The 26471-nt window shown below is 49.1% G+C and overlaps 1 protein-coding gene across 2 annotated transcripts in view; it reads left to right on the forward strand.

Annotated features, from left to right (window-relative positions):
- The window catches only part of USP48 (ubiquitin specific peptidase 48), a 36159-nt gene that overhangs the window by 1767 nt on the left and 7921 nt on the right, over positions 1-26471 (forward strand). For both annotated transcript variants that reach the window (XM_064730543.1, XM_064730544.1), the window contains exons 4-20: positions 1162-1289; positions 3529-3653; positions 4210-4318; positions 5511-5644; positions 5793-5875; positions 7331-7510; positions 9987-10112; positions 13286-13435; positions 15766-15966; positions 17188-17302; positions 17431-17561; positions 18854-18925; positions 21651-21775; positions 21917-22039; positions 24127-24188; positions 24649-24759; positions 25837-25955. In XM_064730543.1, coding sequence (XP_064586613.1) covers positions 1162-1289; positions 3529-3653; positions 4210-4318; positions 5511-5644; positions 5793-5875; positions 7331-7510; positions 9987-10112; positions 13286-13435; positions 15766-15966; positions 17188-17302; positions 17431-17561; positions 18854-18925; positions 21651-21775; positions 21917-22039; positions 24127-24188; positions 24649-24759; positions 25837-25955 — 2094 coding nt within the window. The remainder of the gene's footprint in view (positions 1-1161; positions 1290-3528; positions 3654-4209; positions 4319-5510; positions 5645-5792; positions 5876-7330; positions 7511-9986; positions 10113-13285; positions 13436-15765; positions 15967-17187; positions 17303-17430; positions 17562-18853; positions 18926-21650; positions 21776-21916; positions 22040-24126; positions 24189-24648; positions 24760-25836; positions 25956-26471) is intronic.

The raw sequence follows: 26471 nt of genomic DNA on the forward strand, positions 1-26471 counted from the left end.
TTAAAACTATACTAAAAGAATAGAAGAAAGGATTTCATCAGAAGGCTGGCTAAGAATAGAATAATAAAGAATGATAACAAAAGCTTCTGTCTTGGACAGAGAGTCTGAGCCAGCTGACTGTGATTGGCCATTAATTAGAAACAACTTTATGAGACCAGTCACAGACCCACCTGTTGCATTCCACAGCAGCAGATAATCATTGTTTAGTTTACATTTTGTTCCTGTGGCCTCTCAGCTTCTCAAGAGGAAAAATCCTAAGGAAAGGATTTTTCATAAAAGATGTCTATGACAGTCCTAGATCAGAGTGATCTGAGCTGGTTGGAAATGATGGTTTGGTTTGGGCTTGCTTGCCAAGGCTGGTGGTGGTGCTGTGTGGGTCAGGGTTGGTCTGTGCTGTGGCAGGGCTGAAATTTGGGCCCCACACAGGATTAAGGCTCCCAGTTTTTTCTGCTCTTGGGGAGGCTCTGGGTTAGCACAGCCACTCCAGCTCTGCTGCTCTTTCATGGTGGTTGTAAATGATTTTTCACCTTCTGGGGTAAATTAGAAGTTTTTTGCGGTAGTTGGTGCATGCTGTGTAAACCCTTCACTCACAGCTCATGCTGGGCACTGCAGGGTGGAATCTTGGGATCCCTAAGGTTGGAAAACTCCTCCAAGATTATCAGTCCAACCATTCCCTCAGCACTGCCAAGCCCACCATCAGCCCATCTACCAATTTGCCACACCCAGACAGAAGTGTTTGAGCACTTCCATGGATGGGGACCCCACCACTGCCCTGAGCAGCTTGTTCCAGTGCCTGACTACTCTTTCCATGGAGGAATTTTCCTTAAAATCCTACCTAGACCTCTCCTGGAGTAACTCAAGGTCATTTCGTCTCATCCTGTCCCTTGTTCCCTGGGAACAGAGCCTGGCTCCACCCTCCTATCTGAAAGTTGCAGAATGTAAATATTTACAGTTGGACTTGATGATCCTAAGGGTTTTTTCCAACCTAAATTATTCTTTATTTGTGCTGGGATATATTGTCATCACCTACACAATCCACTTCAGTTTTCCTGACAACTCAAACTACTTTTCCTTCCAAGCCCATCACTTTTACTGGTTGTGAAACACTTGGAGCAATCCCTTCTCCCCCTGAATTCCTGCTGTGCCTTGTGTTTTTCCCAGACTATGAGCCCCAGACCATCTGTGAGCACCTGCAGTACCTGTTTGCTCTGCTGCAGAACAGCAAGCGGCGCTACATCGACCCCTCAGCCTTTGTCAAGGCGCTGGGGCTGGACACGGGGCAGCAGCAGGTGTGTGTGTGCGTGGGAGGGGATTCCTGGCACTTCCAGAAACTGGGAATCACCCCTGGGTGCTCACTGGGCAGCTCCCAGCTGGGTCTGGCTGCAAACATGAAGGGGGAGGTGGGGCTGTGGGCCCCTGACAGAGTGCAGGGGGGAAACAGGAACATCAGGAGTGCCCAGGGAAGAGCCCAGGGAGAGATGGGATGGGGCCAGGGAGATGAGGAGGAGAACAGGGAGCAATGGGGTGGAGAGAGGGAGATCAGGAAGGTCCCAAGGAGGAATAGGATGAGGCCAGGGAGATGAGGAGTCCAAAGAGGGATGTGATGGGGACAGGGAGATCAGGAGGAGAACAGGGAACAATGGGATCAGGAGAGTCCTGAGGAGGAATGGGATGAGGACAAGGAGACAAGGAAGAGCCCCGGGAGTGATGGGATTAGGACATGGAACAATGGGATGATGATGCAGAGATAAGGAGGAGCCCAGGGGCAGTGGGATGGAGACAGGGAGATCAGGAGGAGTCCAAGGAGGGATGTGATGGTGGACAGGGAGATCAGGAGGAAAACAGTGAGCAATGGGATCAGGAGGGAGGGAGATGAGGAGATCCAAGGAGGAATGGATGAGGGGGCCCAAAGGGGTGATGTGATGGGGAGGGAGGAGAGAACAGGGAGCAATGGGATCAGGAGAGTCCTGAGGAGGAATGGGATGAGGACAGGGAGATAGGAGGAACCCATGGAATGATAGGATGGGGCTAAAGAGCAATGGAATGAGGTCAAGGAGATCAGGAGGAGTCCAGGGAGTGAGGGAGTGAGAATGGGGAGTGATGGGATGGGGCCAGGAAGACGAGGAGGAGAACAGGGAGCAGTGGGATGGAGAGAGGGAGATGAGGAAGATCCCAAGGAGGGATGAGGACAGGGAGATAGGACAAACCCATGGAATGATGGGATGGGGCTAAGGAGCAATGGAATGAGGCCAAGGAATCCAGGGAGTGAGAATATGGAGTGATGGGATGAGGCCAGGGAGATGAGGAGTCCAGGGAGTGATGGGATGGGGACAGGGAGATCAGGAGGAGAACAGTGGGATGGAGAGAGGGAGATCAGAAGGGTCCCAAAGAGGAATGGGGTGAGGACAGGGAGTTAGGAGGAACCCAGGAATGATGGGATGGGGCTAAGGAGCAATGGAATGTGGCCAAGGAGATCAGGAGGAGCCCTGAGAGTGATGGGATCAGGACATGGAACAATGGGATGATGGTGCAGAGATAAGGAGGAGCCCAGGGGCAATGGGGTGGGGACAGGGAGATCAGGAGGAGCCCAGGGAGTGCTGGGATCACCACATGAAACAATGGGATGAATAGAGGGATACAAGGAGGAGCCCAGGGAGCAATGGAATGAGGCTGGGAAGTGCTAAGTGCAGATCAGGAGGAGCCAGGGGAGTGGTGGGATGAACCCAGGAGCCAGAGCTGCAGTGAGGGTCCCAGTGAGCTCCATGGGCTGCTCCTCCTGGGGGTTGAGGAGATCCCCAGGGGGAGGTGGATCACAGGAGCCAGCCAGGGCAGCACGTGGGAGCTGAGAGCTGCAGGGCCCTGTGGGGCTGCAGCTGGAGAGAGCCTGGGAGAGGGGCAGGGCTGGGAAATCCTCTTGCAGAGGTAATGGGAGGTTTTGGAGCCAGAGCAGAGCACTGGCAAGTGTTCCTTGGGAGGGTCAGGAGAGGAAGGAAGCCGACCAGGGACACCCAAGGACAGCTGAGAGAAACCAAAACCTGTTTATTTGTGGAAGAGAAGAACCAGGGCAGGAGAGAAAGGCCCTGAGCTGGGTGTGGGGAAGCTCTGGAGCAATGCTGGGATCACCCAAAGGACAGCTTCTCATTTTTGGGGTGTTTTTATTTCTCTTCTCACCTCTGATCTGAGCAGGGCCAGCTGCAAAGAGGAGGATCAAGGGGCTCCAAAGCTCCACAGGAAGGTTTTTATCCCTTCCAGAATCCTGGGAGGAGCAGGCCAGAAGTCAAAGCCCCCAGCAGGGCTGGCAGGGAGCCAGGGCAGCTCCTGCTGTGCTCCCACACCGAGGGCCTCACGCTCCTTTTAGCCAAATTCCTCTGTTTTCCTCAGTTCTCCTGCCTGGTCTTTATTTTCCATGCTGCTCACGGAGCCTCAGCTCGGCCTGTGTGGAGGGCTCGGGGTAATTAGCAGTGAATTAGTGACAGGGCTGGGATTGTGCTGTGGTGGATTGTTAATGAACTTGGTTTTCTCTTTCAGGATGCCCAGGAGTTTTCCAAGCTGTTCATGTCCCTGCTGGAAGATACTTTGTCCAAACAGAAAAACCCAGATGTCCGGAACATTGTGCAAAAGCAGTTCTGTGGAGAGTATGCCTATGTCACAGTGTAAGTAATAATTCTGGGAAGACCCTTTCTGTAAATATTTAAATTTTTAGAAGGATTTAGGAGGAGAATATCCCTCCTAGCAACCAGAGCAGGCAGTTAAGCTGCAGCAGAAACACTTTCTGGGAAATATTTGCCTTTTCCTTTCCTGTTCCTGTGTGTGTGGTGTCGCTGTGACAGTTCTGCAGCTGCTTTTACTCCTTTAATGAGAGTTCACCAACTAAACCTGCAAGTGAGTTAATGGAGTGGCAGGTCCTGCAGCCAAAAAACAGCATCCTGGGTGTTGTATTTTCATTCCTGTGTTCTCAGAGCTGGGAATTTCACCTTAAAAATAATACAAAATTCTACATGCAAGTTGTGACAGGTCCTGGTTGGTGCTGTTAAGCTGTTTAAACCTTCTCCTGCTGTTTTTATGGTGGGGAGGTGTGAATCTCCTTAGCCCTGACTTCACTTTTTCTCCTGGTTTTATACAAGGAATATTTTATTAAAGACTTGGGAGCCTCAATGCATAAGCCCTGACCTGTCCTCAGATATATTTTTGTCTTCTTTCCCATCCCAGCTGCAACCAGTGCGGCAGAGAATCTAAACTGGTGTCTAAATTTTACGAGCTGGAGTTAAACATCCAAGGACACAAGCAGTTGACAGACTGTATAACAGAATTCCTCAAGGTATGAGCTCGTTGGGGTTGGACTCCTGCTATTTTTAGCAAGGAATTTCAGTTCCTTCCTCCAATTCACAGCCTTCGAGGTCAGTGTTGGGGTGAAGCCACTGACTTGGCTCAGGGAGATGCATCCAAGTGAAAATGTTTTTTTCTGCAGACTTAAAAAATTAGAATTGAGGCACAGAACAAGGAATAGCTCTGTGATATCACATGCTCCTGTTATGGCTTTAAAAAGCACTTGAAAGTTGCATTTTTAGTTAAAATACTTTGCCAGGAAAGTTGGGGGAAAGTCTCTGCCTGCTTTGTCACGGATAGCACTGGGAGAGCGGCTGCTTTCCATGTTTTCTGTGTCAGTGCTCATCTGCATAGCAACAGGAGACATTCCCTGCTGAAAAATGTGCTCTCAGAAGTACCAGGGAGTGCTGGGAATAGCTGCAGGAACAGCTGCAAGTGCCCTCAATTCAGCTTGAAAATTTCTCTGGATATGAAATTCAGCTCTGGCACACTAAGGTGTGGATTCCACTCCAACTATTTAGGACAGAACTGACCTGAAGCCCTTCCTTGAGCTCCTTGCTTGCTCTGGTGCACTCAGCAAACCAGTTGCTCTGCCTGGGAGGTCTGCTATGAAAAAAAACTGGTTTGGGTGCACAGATTGAATTCCTGAATTGGAGAACTTGACATTTGTCTGCTCCTCCTTCACACAGAACAACTCTGTGACGTTTTTAGAGGGGCTGGAATTTTCCTCTGGCCTAACCCTGCCCTTGGATCTGCTTAGGCAGTGAGTGACTCCTGCAGGGTGATTTTGGGTGGCTGAACAGAGAGGGTTGTAGTTTCCAGGCTAAAATGTGGCTTTACATTAACTGGGTCCATGTGAACTCCTAAAAGGGGTGATTTAATTATTTTCTTTGGTATAAACCAACTCAGCCAAGCAAGGAACAAGAGTAAGAGATGGAGAACTTGAAATGGGCTTGATTCAATCTGAAATTTGCCTTAAAGTGAGAGCAGCCTGCTATGACCATGCTATAAAGTGCAGTCATTAGTGTGTCTTTAACTCAGAAAAATTTGGGCAGCAGCTGAGAAGAGACTTAAATAGTTAAAATAACTTTGGTGCTTCTCATTCTCCAGCTGTTGAGTAGCTCAATTGACTTTTCAGTGCTGACACTTTCTCAAGACCTTTCCCTCTGCCTCTCCACACTCAGGAGGAAAAATTAGAAGGGGACAATCGTTATTTTTGTGAGACTTGTCAGAGCAAGCAGAATGCCACGAGGAAGATCCGGCTGCTCAGCCTGCCCTGCACCCTCAACCTGCAGCTCATGCGCTTTGTGTTTGACAGGTGAGTGGGAACACCCTGGAAGCTCTTGGGGAAGTCACCACCCTGCTCTTCCTGCTTTAATTGGAGGTGTCTGAGCCTCTCAGGGAGGTTTTTTTGGGATGGGAGCTGTTGTTGCTGTGCCCTGAGCCACAGCTTTGCCTCCACACAGACAAACTGGCCACAAGAAGAAGCTGAACACCTACATTGGCTTCTCAGAGCTGCTGGACATGGAGCCTTTCATGGAGCAAAAAAGTGAGTTTGGGGCAGTTTTTTGTTGTCTTTGCCCATTGCTTCTTGGCAGATCTTCTTTAATTCTGTTTAGGAGGAAATTCCTCCCTGTGAGGGTGATGATGCACAGGGTGCCCAGAGAAGCCTGGGGATAGTGGAAAATATCCCTGCCCATGGCAGAGAGGTGGAGCAAGATGGGCTTTAAAATCCCTTCCAACCCAAACCATTCTGGGATTCTGTGATTCCTCTGAATTTTGATGGAATTCCTTTCGAATTTTTGATGCAATTCCTCTCGAAATTTTGATGGAATTCCTCTCGAAATTTTGATGGAATTCCTCTCGAAATTTTGATGGAATTCCTCTCGAAATTTTGATGAAATTCTTCTCGAAATCTTGATGGAATTCCTCTCGAAATTTTTGATGAATTCCTCTCGAAATTTTGATGAATTCCTCTCGAATTTTTGATGGAATTCCTCTCGAATTTTTGATGGAATTCCTCTCGAATTTTTGATGGAATTCCTCTCGAATTTTTGATGGAATTCCTCTCGAATTTTGATGGAATTCCTCTCGAATTTTTGATGGAATTCCTCTCGAATTTTTGATGGAATTCCTCTCGAATTTTGATGGAATTCCTCTCGAAATTCTGCTGGAATTCCTCTCGAAATTCTGCTGGAATTCCTCTCGAAATTCTGCTGGAATTCCTCTCGAAATTCTGCTGGAATTCTCTCGAAATTTTGATGGAATTCCTCTCGAAATTTTGATGGAATTCCTCTCGAAATTTTGATGGAATTCCTCTCGAAATTTTGATGGAATTCCTCTCGAAATTTTGATGGAATTCCTCTCGAAATTTTGATTGAATTCCTCTCGAAATTTTGATGGAATTCCTCTCGAAATTTTGATGGAATTCCTCTCGAAATTTTGATTGAATTCCTCTCGAAATTTTGATGGAATTCCTCTCGAAATTTTGATGGAATTCCTCTCGAAATTTTGATGGAATTCCTCTCGAATTTTTTGATGGAATTCCTCTCGAAATTTGATGATTCTCTCGAATTTGAGAATTCCTCTCGAATTTTGATGGAATTCCTCTCGAATTCTGCTTGAATTCCTCTCGAAATTTTGATTGAATTCCTCTTGAATTTTTGATTGAATTCCTCTGAAATTTTGATTGAATTCCTCTCGAATTTTTTGATTGAATTCCTCTCGAATTTTTTGATTGAATTCGTCTCAATTCTGCTTGAATTCCTCTCGAAATTTTGATTGAATTCCTCTCAATTTTTGATTGAAAATTCTGTCCAGACTTGTTTGAAGCCCGTATTTCAAACAACATCCCTGTTACTGAACCACAACCTCTTAGCAACGTCCTGAAGCGCTGTGAGTTCAAGTGCAGGCTTTGCTGCCTGGTGCAAACAGGAGGTTTTAGGGCAGGAAGGATGGACTCTGTGGGCTGCAGAGCTGTGTGTGAGTGCTGCCTGCCTTGCAGACGGGGTGTACGTGTACGAGCTGAGCGCTGTGCTCATACACCGTGGAGTAAGCGCCTACTCCGGGCACTACATCGCCCACGTGAAGGACCCACAGACAGGAGAGTGGTACAAGTTCAACGATGAAGACATCGAGAAGATGGAGGGGAAGAAACTCCAGCTGGGAATTGAGGAAGATTTAGGTAAAACCTTTCAGTTGTGAGTGGCTTTTTAAAGTAACTCTTTCTACCACAAGCACTGGCGTCCTGCTCCTCCAAAGAGCAATCCTGGTGATTACAGCCAGATTTGCTTGTTTCAGCCCCGTGTGAGTGTTTACACCTCGTGATCAGCTGCTCTAGTATTTTTCTGGCTGCCACATGGCAGATAAGATGCTGATAACACGGGCAGAGGGTTCCTATCAGGGAGCAACAGGCGGCTGCCATTTCCTTGGAACAGATAAGGAGAATGCTTTCAGTTTTCCTTAACACATTATGGTTCTGTTTCCACTGAGGTGTTTTACTTGGAGGCAGTAAAAAAGGTTTTGATCCAAATAACAACTTGGAAGCTAAAACTGCCTTTTTACTCTGAGCTTTTTCCTTGGTTCTTTTCTGTTTTACTGGCTCATTGTGTCCTGCCCATATCACTGTGTTCCTGGATTGGAGAATTTCTTGGAGATTTCTTGGAAAGCTTGGGCTGAGGATGTGAATTTCTTACTCTGCAGTCAATAAATAAGAACAGCTCGTTTTGGAGTTGAAATGGTTTTGTAGTGGCTCAGTGTTCTCTAGTGCAGGTGCTCACAGCGGGGAAAGCCAGGGAAATGATGAAGAAATTCACTTGCACTGCAAGCAATCCATTCCCAGGAATTGTTACCCACCAGGATGCTTTGCTGTGGTTAGAATTTATGGAATGTTGTTTTTCTTTAAGAGAAAAAAAAAAAAAAAGCTGCAGATTTAAGTGCTCCCTTAAGCCTTCTCCCATTTCCTTGTTCTCACCTGCATTGTGTTTCTTGAGGTGCTGGAATGTGTCCAGAGATGGGCAGGGGAGCTGAGGAAGGGTCTGGAGCACAAGGAAAAGAGTCTGGAGAGCTTCTGAGGAGCAGCTGAGGGAGCTGGGAAGGGGCTGAGCCTGGAGCAAAGGAGGCTCAGGGGGCCCTTGTGGCTCTGCACAGCTCCTGACAGGAGGAGACAGCCAGGGGGTCAGGATCTGCTCCAGGGAACAGGGACAGGAGAGAGGGAACGGCCTCAGAATGAGCCAGGGGAGGTTTAGGTTGGACATTGGGAAAAATCCTTCATGGAAGGTGCAGTCAGGCATTGGAGGAGGCTGTGCAGGGCAGTGGTAGAGTCACAATCCCTGCAGGTGTTCAAAAAGTGTGTGACAGGGTTAGTGCTGGGCCTGGCACTGCTGGGTTAGTGGTTGCCTTTGATCATCTTGGAGGGCTTTTCCAGCCTTAGTGAGTCCCTGATCCTGTGCCACCACTCTGTCCCTTCCCCTTGCAATGGGGAAATTCCTTCCTCTGCTCAGAGCTGGCCCAGGCTGGAGCTGGCCGGACATCTAGTGGTGCACAGGGAAACTGAGCCCTGAGCAGCCTTTGTGTTTACCCTCCCCACTCACCCCGTGCAACAAATGAAATGCAAGTCAACTGCTGTGACCTCAATTTTATAAAGTTTCATGATCTCAGTTTTATTAAGTTTCATGCCTAACTGTAAATGTTCTTATTTCTCGTATTTCAATTCAAGGCTGGTTAGAAAATAGAAGTAAAGTGTGTTTAGGAGCCTCTTTAAGCTTGGAGCTCAATATTTGTATCAAGTTTTGATGTAATTTGCCTGTTCCAGGCAAAACTGAGGCTTTTCTTTGTTACAAATACATGTAACAGCAGGAGAAGGTCAGAAACATAAACTGAAGGACTGTGGGGGGGAGAGTCTTGGCCATGCAGATGGGAACAATTCAGAAAATTCTTGGATAAAATGCAAATAAATAGAGTCTGGGAAGTCCCCTAGATGGTGTGGGGGGAAAGGCACATGAATTTTTTCAGAATTTGGGGGAAAGAAACTTAATAATTCAATGGCCCACTTAGAGTTCAATTTATGGAACGTTGTCCCTTTAATTTTTTTCTTTCTTTTGAATGGTTTGATTTTTGAAGCTGCAGCTGTAGATAAGTGTTTTCCTTGCCTCAGAATCCATCTGGAAACAGCAGCTCTTGCAACACAACTTTACATCCCCCAGCAGCTGCTCAAAAACAACCCTTTCCATGGCTCTTGGCTTCCTAAAAGCTTTGCTGTGTTTTTTTTCATATCCACCATCACCTGTAAATACGATTTTCTTCCCTGAGGATTTGACTCTTTTCTTTGGAGTCAGGACAGCAGAACAAGAGGCAAAAGGGAGAAAGGATGTTTTTCCAAGAGTGGCTTTTGGCTCAGAGAAGTTCCACTGGGGAGAGAAGAAAGGCTCTTGAGAAGGGAGGTTCAGAGCAGGCTCCTAAATTTAGTCCCTTTGATTTACCCAGAAAGGCTGGAGAGATTTGGGGCTTTCTTTGGGATACAATTTAGAGCCGTGCCAAGCCCAGTGCTTGGCACAGAGGCCTGGCACAGAGAAACTGGCTGGGTGGCACACTCATGCCGTTGATGGAGGGCCAGGGAAGGAGCTGGTGTGTTGCTGAGGCCGTGCCTTTTGTTCCCACAGCGGAGCCATCGAAATCCCAGACCCGCAAGCCCAAGTGCGGCAAGGGCACGCACTGCTCCCGCAACGCCTACATGCTGGTGTACAGGCTGCAGGCCCGGGAGAAATCCCTCACTGTGCAGGTGCCAGGTGAGTGCTGGGGTCTTGTTTGTCCATCCCTCACTGTCCAGGTGAGTCCTGGGGTCTTGTTTGTCCGTCCTTCACTGTCCAGGTGAGTCCTGGGGTCTTGTTTGTCCATCCCTCACAGTCCAGGTGAGTCCTGGGGTCCTGCTCTTCCATCTCTCACTATCCAGGTGAGTCCTGGGGTCCTGCTTTTCCATCTCTCACTGTCCAGGTGAGTCCTGGGGTCCTGCTTTTCCATCTCTCACTGTGTAGGTGCCAGGTGAGTCCTCCCAGGGGTCCTGCTCTTCTGTCCTTCACTGTCCAGGTGAGTCCCTGGGGCCCTGCTCTTCCATCCCTCACTGTGCAGGTGCCAGGTGAGTCCTGGGTCTTGTTTGTCCATCCCTCACTGTGCAGGTGAGCCCCTGGGGTCCTCCTCTTCCATCCCTCACAGTCCAGGTGCCAGGTGAGTCCCTGGGGTTCTGCTTGTCCATCCCTCACTGTCCAGGTGAGTCCTGGGGTGCTGCTCTTCCATCCCTCACTGTGCAGGTGCCAGGTGAGTCGTGGGGTGCTGCTCTTCCACCCCTCACAGTCCAGGTGAGCCCCTGGGGTGCTCCTCTTCCATCTCACACTATCCAGGTGAGTCCCTGGGGTCCTGCTCTTCCATTTCTCACTATCCAGGTGCCAGGTGAGTCCCTGGGGTGCTGCTTGACCATCCTTCACTGTCCAGGTGAGTCCTGGGGTCTTGTTTGTCTATCCCTCACTGTCCTGGTGAGTCCTGGGGTCCTGCTCTTCCATCCCTCACTGTGCAAGTGCCAGGTGAGTCCTGGGGTACTGCTGGTCCATTCCTCACTGTCCAGGTGCCACCTTAGTCCCTGGGATCTTTCCATCCCTCACTATCCAGGTGCCAGGTGAGTCCTTGGGGTCCTGCTCAGCCATCCCTCACTGTCCAGGTGCTACCTTAGTCCCTGGGATCCACAGGGTCCACCCCTCACAGTCCAGGTGCCAGGTGAGTCCTAGGGTCCTGCTTGTCCATCCCTCACTATCCAGGTGAGTCCTGGGGTCCTGCCCTTCCATCCCTCACTGTGCAGGTGCCAGGTGAGTCCCTGCAATGCTCCAGGTGGACCAGGAGGCAGAATTTTGCTTGAAGACCCCTTTAGAGCTGGGAAGTTCCTGGAGCCCCTCTGCTGTGGAGATCTCAGAGCTCCTTCCAGTGCCTAAAGGGGCTCCAGGAGAGCTGCAGAGGGAACTGGGACAAGAGATGGAGTGCCAGGACAAGAGGGAATGGCTTCCCACTGCCAGAGGGCAGGGTCAGATGGGATATTAGGAAGGAATTCCTGGCTGTGAGGGTGGGCAGCCCTGGCACAGGGTGCCCAGAGCAGCTGTGGCTGCCCCTGGATCCCTGGCACTGCCCAAGGCCAGGTTGGATGGGGCTTGAAGCAACTGGGGATAGTGGAAGGTGTCCCTGGGTGAAAAAAAAAATTATCTTCAAGGTCCCTCCCAACCCACTGCAGGATTCCATGGTTTTTGACTGTTTGCCATGAGCCCCAAAGGTGCTGTGTGGCACCTTGGTGTCTTGACCAGTGAAACCCCTGAGTTTTCCCAGCACTTAATTAACATTAAACTGCCAATCCCTCCCATGTGCCCACTCAGACATTGCTTTGTTACCCAGCTGGCCAAGCTGGGAAGGGGTCAGGAGGAGATGATCCCTCTGGGATTCACATCCTGCAGGAGAGCAGTGTGGTTAAATGTCATCAGCAAGGCACGAGGAGGTGAATAATCCTGACAGATGTCAGGTTCCCTCTGTGACTGCTTCAGCTTTGCCACATCAGGAATCAATGACATGAAAATAAAGAGGCTCTGAGCCCCCAGTGGGAATTTGGGCCAAATGCCTTCGTGTTGTGCTGTAGAATTATGGGGGTGCCAGAGCTCCCTGTGGGCTTTGCCCTGTGGGTTTCATGTTTCCTGTGGGTTTCCATGTTTCTGATCTAGGCTGCTCCTTGATTAGAAATACTAATTAGGCCCCTGGTGCTGAGGTGTGTTCCCCCTTCCCTCATTTGCTGTGGAGTGGGGACAGCAGAGGTGGCAGGTCCCTTTGGGTCTCTGCAGAGGGGGTAAATCATACACCTGATTCCCCTCTAATAACACCCCAAACCTTTCCCAAGCCCCCCCTGTTTAAAACACACCCTCCAAGACATAAAACTTCAGGAATTAGCACTAATTCCTGCCTGGATCTGTATTTTCAGCCTGTTTCCTGAGCTTTCTTGCTCTCCCTTTCCTCCTACCCCTCTGCCCAAAACAATAACTGAACAAAAACCTCCCCACCCAGCTCCAAATTCCTGCACAGCCCCGCGGTTGCCTTTGTTTCCCGTGGAATCCTGCCAGGGAACAGGGAGTGAAGGGCAGCAGTCGAGCTCTGTGGTTGTGGGGAGGTTTCATGGAACTGTAAATTTGAGGCATTTTGCTTTGATGCTGTTAAAAAGCTGCTTTTCCGGGACAGTGGAGAGACGTAACTTTGGCTCTGATCTCAAGGAGGTCAAGCTGGTTAGTTTGTAATATTGGATATTCTCCCAAGGTGGATATTTTGGTCAAGAATTAACCTTTTTTGCAGCTATTTTAGCTCTTCAGAATAATTCTAAATAGGAAAAGGCCTCAGATAAGCAGAGCTTCCCTCACTGCTCCCTCGCACCAGCCCTCTGAGGGAAGTGGTTTATCTTCTTTTTTCCTTGCTGAGGTTTGGTTTGTTTGGGGTTTTTCCATCAGTGGCAGCAAAAATCCCCATTTCCTTCACCTTTCTGTTGATCTGCCCTGGCTAATCTCCCATCTCCTGAGGGCTCTTTGCCCTTGGGTTTGCAGCGTGCTGGATCGCAGGTCGTGACAGGCTTTGGGTGTATGCAGAGGGTGAAAATTTGTTTCCCTCTCAGAATGGTGAGGAAGGACAGAGGAGCTGCACTTAACATTGCAACCAACCCCAAGTAAATTATTTTCTTGGGTGCAAAACTTTGCTTTTAATAATTTGCAACCTTCAGTATCAGAGAGGGCAACATCCACATGCCTGGCTTGGGGAAAGACCTCGCCCAGCAAGGCTGCGGGAGGGAATTTTTAGGTTTGTTGTCCCCAGATAACCCATGGTAATTAACATAGCTGGCATTTTCCCTTCAATTCCTGTTTTTCTTGGTTTTTTTTTTTTTTTCCTTTCCCAGCTTTTCTGCAGGAGCTGGTAGAGCGGGATAACTGCAAGTTTGAGGAGTGGTGCAACGAAATGGCCGAGATGCGCAAACAGAGCGTGGCCAGAGGCAAGATCAAGCACGAGGAGGTGAAGGAGCTCTACCAAAGGTTACCCGCCGAAGCTGGTCTGTAAGACATTGTGGAGTATTGCTGTAGTAGAGCTGTTAAGCTTAGCAATGATTTGTGACTGACTCCCAACTCCTGTGGCCTGGCTGGGAGGCGTTCCCGCAGCCCTCCGTGAGGGGAGAGCTTCATGCATGCTTACATTTGTTTTCCTTTGCTTCTTTTCCTGCCTTAACCTATTTTTCTCCTTTCTTTGCTCATTCTCATGGCCTCTGGCATCGCTAATTCCCCTCCTGCTCCTTCCCCATCCGTCAGCCTCATGCTTTGTGACTCTTTTCTTCTGCCTGGTGAGCAGCTCAGCTCGTTAGGATCATCGAGGCGGAATAACTGCCTGCTCCCAAATTGCCAGCTCACAGCAGGTTTGGGAGCTGGTGAGCCCGATTCATCAGCAGGTAACAGGCTGAGAGAATGCCTGACCTCCAGCAGAAAATTACTGGATCCATCCCTGCCAGTGCTTCCCTGCTCCATGTCTCAGTTTTGTAGGGAGACTGGGGTTAAGCTTTTTCTCCTTCCCCTTGTGTCTTGTTGCCTCAGCACACTGAGTTTTATTTCCCACTTTGTTTTTCTCACCCATCTCCTACAAAACTTGCTCTATCCATCCAGCCCTGAGAATTTGTCATCACTATGTACCTCTCCTAAAAACTGCAGAATAATTACAATTGAAGACTTAAAAGTGGATTTATTTAATTGTGTGGCCTGTAAGAGAATTCACTGTTCAGCTTTTTTTACTGGATGCTCAGAGTCCACCATGAGATTGGAGTAGCCCAAGAGCAAACCCCTGTTCCTGTAAGCATCTGCCTCTCCAGTTTGGGGATGCAGGTGTCAGGAAGGTGTCACAGCTCCCCGTGAGCCCGAGCAGCACTCAGATGTCACTGTGAGATCAGAGTTGTGCTGGAGGGATGAACCTGCCCTGAGTCACCCGTGAAAAGGAGCAGCAGCACAGTTCCAGTGTGCTTTTCCTCAGCAGGAACAAAAGAGTTTGCTCTCGGCAGTTCTGATGTGACAGAGGAATAAATCTCAAAAAAAAAAATCTTTTTTACAAGTGCAGGTGAAGCTCTTCTGCCCCAATTTAGAGATGACAGGACCTGAAACTTTGCCCTGAGGCACCCTCTGCCTGCTGCTGGCACGTCATGGGCACAGCACTTCCAGCACAGCTGGAGGCAGCGTCATTCCAGCTCTGCTCCGGGTCCTATCTCTGTGGAGCTCGGGGCTGTCTCTGCAGCTGTGCAGACACGTTTTCTGCCAGCTTTGTGGAGCCTGCCCCAGAAAACCCTCCTTTCTGGGGGAGGCAGTTTCATCCCAAACTAGCAAACCGGTTCTGACAGCGACGCAATTCTCTGGAGGTCACGGCTGCGGCGGGCATTGCGTAAGATGAAAACACCGTGGATTGAGGCTGTGGAGGAAAAGAGGCTTCACAGAGCTCCAGTGCAAGCTGCAGACACTGTGTTTTCCTGTCTCCTGTATTTTCCTCTGTTGCTCCCTCCTAGGAAATGTAAAGGATTTTTGCTCAGTTATAAATGTCACCGACGGGTGCATTTCCCCACGGTTTCAGAGCTGCCCTCGTGGCAGCACAGAATGGGTTTGAATTCTTCCTAATTTCTTCCTAAATTCCCAGTCATCCACTGAAGGCTTGTGTAGTGATATTGTGCCTCAGTATTGAGATACAGGGGTTTCACCCCAACCTGCTCATACGAGCACTGACCTGCTCCTGAACCTCGGCTTTGTATTTCTTTTTCATCAAACAAGGGCAAACCTGCTGCACTGCTTCAGCAAAAAACCTAAGCAAGTTTCCATTGGCACTGTAAATTTTAGAATTTTCTCACCTAAAATTTTAAGAGACACTGAAAATTTGTATGCTGAAAAGACAGGGGGAACACTGATTTCATCTCTGCTGTTGTTGCCTTTAATTTTCAAATTACCCCAGTGAACTGTCTCTGTTGTAGAAAAAGCCTGGAATGTATGATCATGATTTAAATATTATATCAGTCCCTTGATGGCTGATAGGAAAACCTTCCCCTTTCCTCGACTGCTCTCCAGTAATCCCCAAAAGGTTTGAAAGCACTCCCATTCCTCCTTGGAGCTGTTGCATATTGATTGCTGAATCCAAAATGATCTGCACATCTTAATCTCACGAAGCTCCTGTCTTCCAAGTCTGTGACATTGAGCTCAGAATGGGGTGGGAGTAGCTGGATCAGACCTTTGAAAACTTGTACCTCAGAGATTTAATCCACAGTGATTGCCTGTTAATTTTTAAGAGTAATTGTAAAATACCACCTGGTGTTGGAGCTGACATGTGTGGTCTTGTTTCTCTTTGTGTTTTCTCCCCTCCCAGGTTCCCCTTACGACTTCATCTCTCTGGAATGGCTGCAGAAGTGGCTGGATGAGTCCACTCCTCCCAAACCTATTGATAACACAGCCTGCCTGTGCTCCCATGGCAAACTCCATCCTGATAAGATCTCCCTGATGAAGAGGATATCAGAATACGTGGCCGATTTCTTCTACCGCCGATACGGAGGAGGGCCCCGGCTCAACGGTAACATCTCCTGCCTTGTGCTCTGGAGCCTTGTTCTGCTCCCAGCCCTGTTTTGAGCCATCCTTCATCATCTTAACTTTATTTCAGTGCATGGCTTTAGTGCTGCCTTATTTCCAGTGGATTTTTTTAATGCCACTTAATTCTGTTACCATTTCCCAAACGCATTTAGGGTGATGGCAGGGTCTGCTTTGGGCCTGGGCTGTTCCTGGAGGAATTGCTGTAGAGGAATGGGGCACTTGGCTTAAGAAACATAATACTTGGAAGGTTTGAAGGCGATTCTAGAAAATAAAACTTGCACATGCAACACTCCAAACTCTTGACAATTATTTTCTGAGCACCCACAGCTCCTGTGTGTGGGCTGGGTTTTACGAAATATTAGGCCAAAAATATCCCTTCCTGTCTGTCACCTCATCCAAGGAAGCACTTACCTGTTAGCCTGCTCCTGCATCTACCACCCATTCTGCATTTCAGGGTCAGCCCAGCCCCTCCAGGCTTTGGACATCCCCTCATCAAGCCCCAGGTTTCATTCCTTTTAGGAAGTTGCTCAGTAACTCCCACTGAGACCAAATTAGCTCAGCTCCTACTGGGAGCTTGTAGGGAAGAAACTGCTTGTGACGCAGGCAGCCTTTGTGGGGAAAAGCAGGGCAAGGTTTATTAGTCAAGTGGAAGGAATTGCCTGAAGGGTTGTGGGTTGAGTATGGCTGGCAGGGAGGGAGGGATGGATAAAAGGATGGATGGACACGCTGCTTCCCTTCTCCTCTTGCTCCAGGATGCAAATCTAAATCCACACCCAGCTAAAGGATTTCCACTCCTTTGGTCCTCCAGCCTTGCAGGAGGGTGGATTTTCTGGGTTGAGCTGTCAGAAGTGCCACAATGCAGGTGTTTGTTTGTTTGTTTTCCTGGCATTTCCTGCCTCCTGTGGCTGGGTGCTGGGCTGCCCTGGCTCGCTGTGACTGCAGGAGCTGGGAGAGCAGATCTGTGAAGCAGTGGAACAGATCACAGCTCATTTGAAGTATTTTATGCTTCTTTAAGCTTCAAACGTGGCCTGATGGGGCTGTGACCCCCAGGATTTCCTCATTTACACATGAAATCGCCCATCCTCAGGCAGGATAGTTGGTACACACCTATCTGAAGGCCTTCAAACCAGCAGGAAACGACCTGTGCAATAAACCATGCAATTAATAATGTAAAAACCTGTTTTTTCTTTTCCCTCCCACCCAGTCAAAGCACTTTGCAAGGACTGTGTGGTGGAAAGGTGTCGGATCCTGAGGCTGAAGAACCAGCTGAACGAGGACTACAAAACAGTCACCAACCTGCTGAAGATGACAGTCAAAGGGTATGGAAGTCCCAAAGATGCTTTTTACAAGTGTTTAAACAGCTTTTTCCTAAAAAATTCCTCTGTTTGGGCTCTGAGGAAGGGAGCTGTGGTTTTGGGGTGCCACACATTTGGTTGTCTCCTTGCAGGACCGATGGGTTTTGGGTTGGAAAAGCCTCCTTGAGGAGCTGGCGTCAGCTGGCTCTGGAGCAATTAAATGAGCAAGATGAAGATGCAGAGCACAGTAATGGAAAAATGAATGGAAATGCACAAAACAAAGGTATTTACTCCTGATTTCCTCCTGATTGCTGCTGCTGTAGAGAGCTACCAGCTCTGCCTTATCCCTGCTGACAAAAAACACGTCAGGTTTCTGTAGCTGTTTTGTTCCCCTTGTATGAGTAGGGAGGAAATGATAATAAATAAAAAAAAGGCTTTCATTTAAGGAGCTTTTTCTTTGCTAATCTTGAAAACTGCGGGGTGATCTTCATGCTGGAGAGGGAGATGAGGTGATAAGTGGTTTTACAAAGCTGTGTGAAATTACCACCCCAGACACATGATCTTTTTATCCACTTTTCTCTGAATGAGAGAGCACAGGGAAGGAAGAAACGTGAAAATTACCTTGAGGAAGGGATGATGATGATGTTTATTGTGAAGGTTGAGGGATAAAACAGCACAGGTGATGCAGCAGCACTGGGAAAACACAGCCTGGGATCAAAAATCATGAAGTGCACTCCATTCTGTGCCCATATCATGAGAGTAGATGGAGGTTTTTATTTGCCTTCAGCTCTTTAAATGGTTGAAAATCTTATTTTGTTGAGCTCCTTTGAACTGGGTAAGAAGCTTGTTGGAATGGAAGTGGGAATGATGGCTCAGGGCATTGATCTTGGGCTGGAGGGCACCTCAGCCCCCCTGATAAGGAGCACTCATGGAGAAAAGGGCATTTCTGAGTTACCACTCGTCCTTCCTCGGGGTGACTTCGATTCACAACAGGTTGCAACTCCCAGTAGTGCATTTGAATTACTCACAAAGCCAAGTTGCTCATTAGGCAGCTCGTTAGAGGCTCTTGCTGACACGTCATTGTCTCGATGATGCTCCATTCAGTGGCCAACGCTTGACTTTAACTGATTTAGAGACTGATGCAGGGCTTGTCAGCCCCCTGGCAGGCTCCCCCTCAGTTTGTCAGGCAGCATCTGGTTTAGATCAGGAATTTTGCCAGGAATTCTGCTCCTTTTGCTCTTACCTAGGCTGGTGTTTAGGTTAAACTCGGAGATGTCTGGGAGCAGGGCACCCCTGCGGTGTTGCAGCCCTAACAAATGCATCCTTTGTAATCTCACAAAGGCCTGGCTTGTGCTCCGTGCACTTCAAAGCCCTCCTACGTGACCTGGGGGCTGTAATCCCGCCTGCCCACAGGCCAAGACATCGGAGAATAACAAATTTCCTTCCAAATTTTCCCTTGGGTGAGGGGGTTTGCTGTAATTTGAAAGGCGACCGTGCTCCTTTCCCTGTAAGAATTTTTTCCTTGGGAGAGCAACTCTGTGCAATCCTCTTGTATTATTTTTTTTCTTTAATTAGATGAATCAAATGAAGAGAAGAGGGAGGAGGAAGAGGAGTTAAATTTTAATGAAGACATCGTTTGCCCACATGGTGAGTCTCTCCGGGGGGATGGAGCTGAATATCCCCGTTGTTGCCCACTGCTGCCCACATTAACCTTGTGGCCTTTGCTCCAGCTCTGGCCAGCTTGAGGAGTCACTGCCCAAGTGTGCTTAATTCTCATTTTCTTGGTGTTTCTTGCCTCAAAAGTTTTCCTTGCAGGCAGACTCAGCAGAGCCGTCAGATGCTGAGTTCCCATCCTTGCATGGGCAGCACCAAAGCTCTGCTGCAGCCATTTGGAAGCTCTGAAAGCAGTCAGAGAGGCAGAGGTGATGTAAATCACTGCAGGTGGGAGCTGAGAGTATCTGTTTAACGTCCTGGTTTACATTAAATCGGGAGCACTCACCCAGCACCTGGGCCAGGACCACTCCTGGATATCGATTTCCCAACCTGCTGTGCTTTGCTGTTTGTTTACAGAAGGTTTTGACCTCCTATCAGTTGTTTTGAAAGTGATGCCTCATTAGCTGCATCCTTGGCTACCCTGTTGTTTTAATCTCACTTTATTCCCAGCCATAAAACCCAGTTTTACTTAAGCTCCTCTTTGTAGGCATCAGTTTGTGGGGGGGCTCCATCTTACCTCAAACTGAAGGAAAAATGGCATAAATTAGCCACACATCTCCTGTCATCAGAGGTAGTCGAGAACCTGGAGTAAGGCTTGAGAAATCTCATTTTCAAGCAGAGTGTTTGAGCACTTTGTCACGATTTGAGCTGTTACTCAGTGCCTTGAACGCTGCATTTCCCTTTGCCTCGGGGCTGCTGCTGTTCAATAAAAGCATGGAGCGTGGGGATGGAACATTTAGGGAGCCAGACACGATAAAAAAATAGGCCAACAGGCCTTTGGAAAATGTATGGTGTTAAATTGCTGGTTGATCTGTGACTTGGGGTCATAGCAGAATAAATAATACTAAATAAGGGGGCTGCTGGCAGGGCAGGATTTGTTGTCTTGAGTTAACCTCTGATTACTCATGGAAAACAAGCTTTCCACCTTGAAAAACTCCCTCTGCAGTGGATCAGCAAATCTCTACTCTTGTTCCTACGGCCTTAATTTTGTGGTGGAGGAGGTTCCTGCCTGCATGGAGGCTTTGGAAAAGGCTGTGCTGGATCTGGGAGGGCTGGCTGGCCTCCAGGAATGCCACCCGGGCGTTCCCTTCGCAGCTCCCTCTGCATCCCTGCTGCACTGCCTCGCTCTCCAGTAGCTGCCTGATCCCAGGGAATTTTTTCCAGATACCAAGTTAAGCCTTCTTTGATGTCAGTGCCCAAAACATGTCCCTGTGGGACGGTGGGAGTGGGAAGCAGGGTCAGCAGTGGTTGGGTTCATCTTCCAGATGGCCAAACACTTGTGCCCTGCAGACCCACAGCTGATTTTTCCACCTCTTTCACTCACCATATTAATCTGTTTCCATTAATCATGTGGTGTCAAGGCACTTATTTGTACAAGCTCCTTTCTTTGCCCATCCTTGCTGGCTCTGGGCAGCATCCTGGGCCAGCCTCTGGAGCCATTTGGCCTCGTTGGATGAAGCTCAAGTGGCCAAGTGCTGCACTGAGGCCTGACCTTTGTTTATTAGAGGAAAAGCAGGAGGGGAGCATTATTGCTATTTTCTCCTCTTCGGGGCTGGCCAAATTCCAGGCACGGCTGGAGGGAGTCGTGGGCCTGAGGAGCTGCTTGTCATGTTAAAGAGCTGCCTGAGGGTGGGGAGGAAGGAGTTCCTCTCCTGTCTCTGCAGCTCTCCAGGCTATAGAAAAGCAGATAATAAAGGATTGTGCCCTTTGGACAGCACAGTTGCTGTTTTCCTTCCCTCTTCACTGATATTCCCAAATGCTCTTTGCATCCCGGTGTCGCAACGGCTGCTCCCCGTGTTCCTCCCTGCACAGAGACTTCCCAGCTGCTGTCTCCAAGGGAGATGAGCTTGTGTTTTTTTCCCCTTGGCCATCAGCAGCCCTGTGAGTGGGCAGCTGGTCAGATCCCAGAGCCTTCTCCCGTTTTTCCAAGCCTTGTTTATCCGGCCAGCACGTGTCGTCCTTGTGCACGTGGTGTCCCGGTGCCTGAGTGTGCCTCCTGCTCCCACCCCTGGCTCCTGGAAATCCTTCTTGGGCTCTTGGAGCTGCCTGAGCATCAGGAAAGATAATCCTGATATCAGGATGGATAAATGAGTGTTCTGCGGGGGGTAGCTGGTAAATCTTGCTTGGTATCTTCACATCCGTTTATTCCCCAGAGCAGATTTAGGGTGCAAAATCTTCCCTTTTTGGGAATGTGCTTGGATAGGGCACATGGAACTGTGTTGAGGTTCTACAGTGGGAGTTTGGGGTTTTCAAGGATGTGGAAGGCACCTGGTTTCGTGGGATACAGGGTTATTATCCTGGGGCTCAGCAATGGTGTCACCATGAGGATGTAACTGTGGATAACCAGGATCAGAAAACAGAAACCCTCTGCCCTCTGGCTGTTCCCCACATCCCTCCTTGTGTTTGATCAGCTGCTTAGGCCATGGTCTTGGAAATCTAAAGAGCATTTTTGTAAATTAAAGTCATATTATTATTATTATTATTTTTATTCTCTGTCTAAAGGAAGCAAGGAAGGAGTTCAAGGTGACTTTAGTGGTTTTTGCTGACGTGGTGTGGATTTCTTCCCCACATTTGTTCCTTGTAATCTCTTCAATCAAGGGCTGCAAAACATCCCTGAGCATGTTGTGATCAAAGCTTTTCCTTGATTCTCTCCCTGCAGGTGACCTGTGCATCTCTGAGAATGAACGGAGGGTGGTTTCCAAGGAAGCCTGGGAGAAACTCAAGCAATATTTTCCAAAAGCCCCTGAATTCCCAAACAACAAAGAGTGCTGTTCCCAGTGCAAGGTATTTGCCAAATACTCCCTTTTTGTTGACTGTAAATACTGCTTGTATTTCTGGTTTTCCTTTTTAACATAACCCTGAGCCATGGAGGAGGATAAAGTCACCTTTAGTGGGAGCTGGGGTGTAATTCACTGTTTCCTGCAGATTTTGGAGCGTGAAGGGGAGGAAAATGAAGCTCTGCATAAGATGATGGCCAGTGAGCAGAAGACTTCTCTGCAGAACCTGTTCCATGATAAATGCAGGCCTTGCCTGGGCAGCTGGCCTCAGGTAGGAAGGAAGGGGATATGTGGATGCAGACAAGCTTGGGAGAGGTTTGTGTTGGCTTTAATCCCTCTCCTGCCCAGAGAAACTGTGGCTGCCCCATCCCTGGAAGTGCTCAGGGCCAGGTTGGATGGGCTTGGAGCACCTGGGATGGTGGAAGGAGATCGCAAACCAGGAGATCCCAAACCAGGAGATCCCAAACCGGGAGATCCCAAACCAGGAGATCCCAAACCAGGAGATCCCAAACCAGGAGATCCCAAACCAGAGGATCCCAAACCGGGAGATCCCAAACCAGGAGATCCCAAACCGGGAGATCCCAAACCTGGAGATCCCAAACCGGGAGATCCAAGGCCAAACCGGAGATCCAAACCAGGGAGATCCCAAACCAGAGGATACCCAAACCAGGTAGATCCCAAGATCCAGGAGATCCCAAACCATTCCATAACCATTCACTCTGTGCATGCCAGCAGAGCTTTCAGGGGTGCTGTGCTGAGGTGTGACCTGCCTGGATCAGCTGTGCTGGCACAAAGCCCTGCAGAGCCCGGGGAATGAGGAGCTGTGGCTGGCCCACAGTCAGGGGGATATCAGTGACATGGTTGTGTCCCTCCCTGGAAGGAGGAAACAGCCCAGCCACTCCCCACAGCTCTCCATCAGCAGGAGGATGCTGGAACACACCTGAACTTCACCCCACCACCACCTTTTGCTGCTGCTTGGGCAAAATTCAGGTGTGCTCCAGCATCATCCTGTGTCCCAGGAGCTCAGGGAGCTTCCCAAAATGCTGAAGCCCTCCAAGAAGCAGCAATGGCTGTGCAAACTCTCTCCTAGCAGCTTCTCCAGGAATTTTTGGGGGTTTGAGGTGCTCAGAACGAGCTGTTGGCTCCAGTCCTTGGCTCCTGGGAGTGGTGCTGATCAATGGCTGACTCTGCAGCCCTGCCAAGGTGCATTGGCAGGTGTCTGCCTCCATCCCTCGCTGCTCCAGCTGGGAATAAAAACTGGGGCAGCACAGATCCATGGCTCAGAACCAAGGAGAGCCAAAATGGTTTAAAAGGAGTTTTCCTTTCATGCTGAGCTGGAGAGCTCCAGGTCCTGCCAGTGTAGGTGGTTAAGGCTGTATGTGATTGGATTTGCTTTTGGAGCTGGAGAAAGTTGGAGCTCATCACTGTGGGTCAGACATAGAAGGGTCTCCACAAGCAGGGTTAGATCCTTCTTTCCCTTTTTATTCTCCTTTCCCTTTTTATTCTCCTTTCCCTTTTTATTCTCCTTTCCCTTTTTATTCTCCTTTCCCTTTTAATTTCCCAAGGCAGCCTCATAGAAGAGAGCTGAGGATTTTCCCCTCAAGCCTTTGGAATTCTCCTGATTCAAAGAAGTTGAGGTTTAGGGGGGAAAACCAGCAGAAATCAAGAGATGAAGGGAAATTAAAAAGTGTACATATATGTTTGTGTGTATAAATATTCCTTGGCATGCTGAGTTTTCCTACAGAAAGATGGAGCAAGCCCTTAAATCTGCCTTTGGGAAAGGGGTGAGGATAAATTAGAGCATGGAAATAATTTTGTCACCCAGCTCTTGGGGGCTGGGTGGTTTCTTGTCCAGGAGCAAACAATTTAAAGGAAGATTGGAACAAAACCCCACAGATTACCCCTAAAACACTGTCTCGTTTGGTGCACAGCTGTGGTTTGGTATCCCTGCTGCTTCCAAAAGGAAAAACTTGTGGATTTTGATGTTGGAAACAATTGAGGGATGTTGGGGTGGTCTCACCCTGTGGGAGTGAGGGGTTCACCAGCTCTGAACTGAGCCCCCAGCAAGGGGAGCCACACTGGGGAGTCCTGGCTGCTCCAGGGAAATGCCCTTTCCCACTGGGAATTAAAAGCAATTGGATCAGAAGCTCAAGTAACTTCATAATAAACACAAGATTAGCAATGGCAGTGCTTAGTACCTGATCCCAAATTATTTTGCTTGGCTTTCTCAGCCCACTTGGATGGAGTTGTCATGGTAAAGCAGCACCGAGGTCTCGAAGGGAGCGAGCGCTGCCGAAAAACCCCACAGTCATTTTTGGGTTCATTAAAAAGATCCTTTTCCCTCCTCTTTTCCCCCAGGAGACGGATGAGCTGTATATTGTTTCGCAGTTCTTTGTAGAAGAATGGAGGAAATTTGTCAGGTAACTTGGCTGGAGGGTTTTGGTGCTTTTTATCTCTCATTTTGGGGGCTGTAGATGTTTTGCTTCTGACTGGCAGCACAGTGAGCTCATGGAAAGAGTGAAGCTGGTTTTTGCAGGACTTGTATCAGTTGTAATGCAGTGTAAGACTCTGAATTTCCTTGTTTGCTGTGTGTTAACCAGATGGTCAGATAAGCTGGTAACCTGATTAGTTTTTTCATCTGTCTGGAGCTGTATCCCAGAGGTCACCGCTGGGGCTGGAGATGGAAATCTCTGCTGGTCAGAGTCATTCTGCACCACAGAGGAACGCAGATCTGATTTCCTCATCACTCATAGCTGCTATTCCTTGTTGGAATGCCTTGTGTAAATACTCACCTGTGTTTTCTTCCTGTTTTCCTGAGGAACTGTGGGGGTTTTGGTGGGATAACCTGATCCAGCTTTCCAAACCTCCTCCCTTTTGCAGGAGGCCGACGCGCTGCAGCCCCGTGTCCTCCATAGCCAACAGTGTCCTGCTCTGTCCCCACGGGGGGCTCATGTTCACCTTTGCTTCCATGACCAAAGAAGACTCCAAACAGTGAGTTCCTTCCCTTCACACACTCTCCTTTTGGACAGAAATGAGCTCTTTCCCTCAGTGCTGCTGAGAGAATGAACTTGGAGAGGATTCTCAGAATCCCCTGAAGCTGTGAATTTTGCTTTTACTGGTCTGAAGTGTCAGCACCAGCTCTAAAACTGGTTTTCCAAGTAGGTTGGAAAAGGTTAGGGTTAGGGTTTAGGGTTTCCCTTCACACACTCTCCTTTTGGACAGAAATGAGCTCCTTCCCTCCATGCTGCTGAGAGAATGAACTTGGAGAGGATTCTCAGGATCCCCTGAAGCTGTGAATTTTGCTTTTACTGGTCTGAAGTGTCAGGATCAGCTCTAGAACTGGTTTTCCAAGTACCCAAAGCTGGTTCTGTTAAACCCCCCTCTTTAGGGCTCTTAAGAAGGGAGCCAAGGGTGGGCAAGCTCAGATGGAAACAATCTCTGCACCTTTGGAGTGTGGGGTGGGTTATTTTGATCTTTCCTTGAGCCTTGGGAGAACATTCCCAAAGGAATGCTCCTGCTGCTGAGCCACAGCAGGATGAGGAGTAATCCTTTCCCTCAAAATGAGCACCAAGGCTTTCTCAGAGCCACCCCAGCCTTCCTGCAAGGCAAGACTTGTCCACGGATGCAGGGTCAGGAAAACAGAGCTTCCTTCAGCTTGGTTTGTTCCTGACAATAACCACTCTAGATTTGGCCAGGATGCAGAAACATTCTGCTTCCTTACAATTTGCTTTCCGTGAGCCTTTCCCCCCCTGGAGTGCTGGCTGCAGGGCTGGACTTCATGCTCCACAGCTTTGCTTCTGCAGTGATGCAGCACTAAAAGTAGGAAATCTTCCACTCCTTTCCTCCTCCATCCCTCCCTCTGGCACGACAGGAGCACGGCAGTGTCACTAATCACAGGCTGCTGTTATCTGGCTGTGCAGCCCTCCCGTGGAGCCGCGTTTTGGGCGGATTTTGCAGTTTTTCTTTCATTGACAGACCAACAAGCTAAAAGAGGGGGAGGGATTTTTTTGTGGTTTTAGGGCTTGGCTTTTCCCATGTCCTAAAGCACCTGCCTGTTCCTTTGCACAGTATAGCTCTGATATGGCCCAGTGAGTGGGAGAGGATCCAAAAGCTCTTTGTCGTGGATCACGTCATCAAAATCACCCGGAGCCAGACGGCCGAGGGCGCCCGCTACGCCTCCGAGCCCCGTGAGTGACCCTGGCAGGGGCTCCCAGGGCTGGAAACTTCTGTCCCAGGGGGGCACTGGGAAACACAGGGCTTGGCAGGGACCCCCCTGCAATGCTGTGAACAGTTCTGGAGTTTTAAGCACCGGAAGGATGTGGAGCCACTGGAGCGAGTCCAGAGGAACCCATGGAGGTGCTCCAAGGGCTGGAGCCTCTCTGCTCTGGAGCCAGGCTGGGAGAGCTTGGGGTGCTCAGTCTGGAGAAGAGAAGGCTCCAGGGAGAGCTCAGAGCCCCTTCCAGGGCATAAAGGGGCTCCAGGAGAGCTGCAGAGGGATGTGGGATAAGAATCTGGAGGGAGAGGACCCAGGAGATGGCTTCCCACTGCCAGAGGGTGGGGTTGGATGGGGTATTGCAGAGAAATTCCTGGCTGTGAGGGTGGGCAGGCCCTGGCACAGGTGCCCAGAGCAGCTGTGGCTGCCCCTGGATCCCTGGCAGTGCCCAAGGCCTGGAGCAATCTGGGCTGGTGGAAGGTGTCCCTGC

This window comes from Zonotrichia leucophrys, chromosome 21 (assembly GCF_028769735.1).
Source record: "Zonotrichia leucophrys gambelii isolate GWCS_2022_RI chromosome 21, RI_Zleu_2.0, whole genome shotgun sequence".
In the NCBI taxonomy this organism is placed as follows: domain Eukaryota; kingdom Metazoa; phylum Chordata; class Aves; order Passeriformes; family Passerellidae; genus Zonotrichia; species Zonotrichia leucophrys.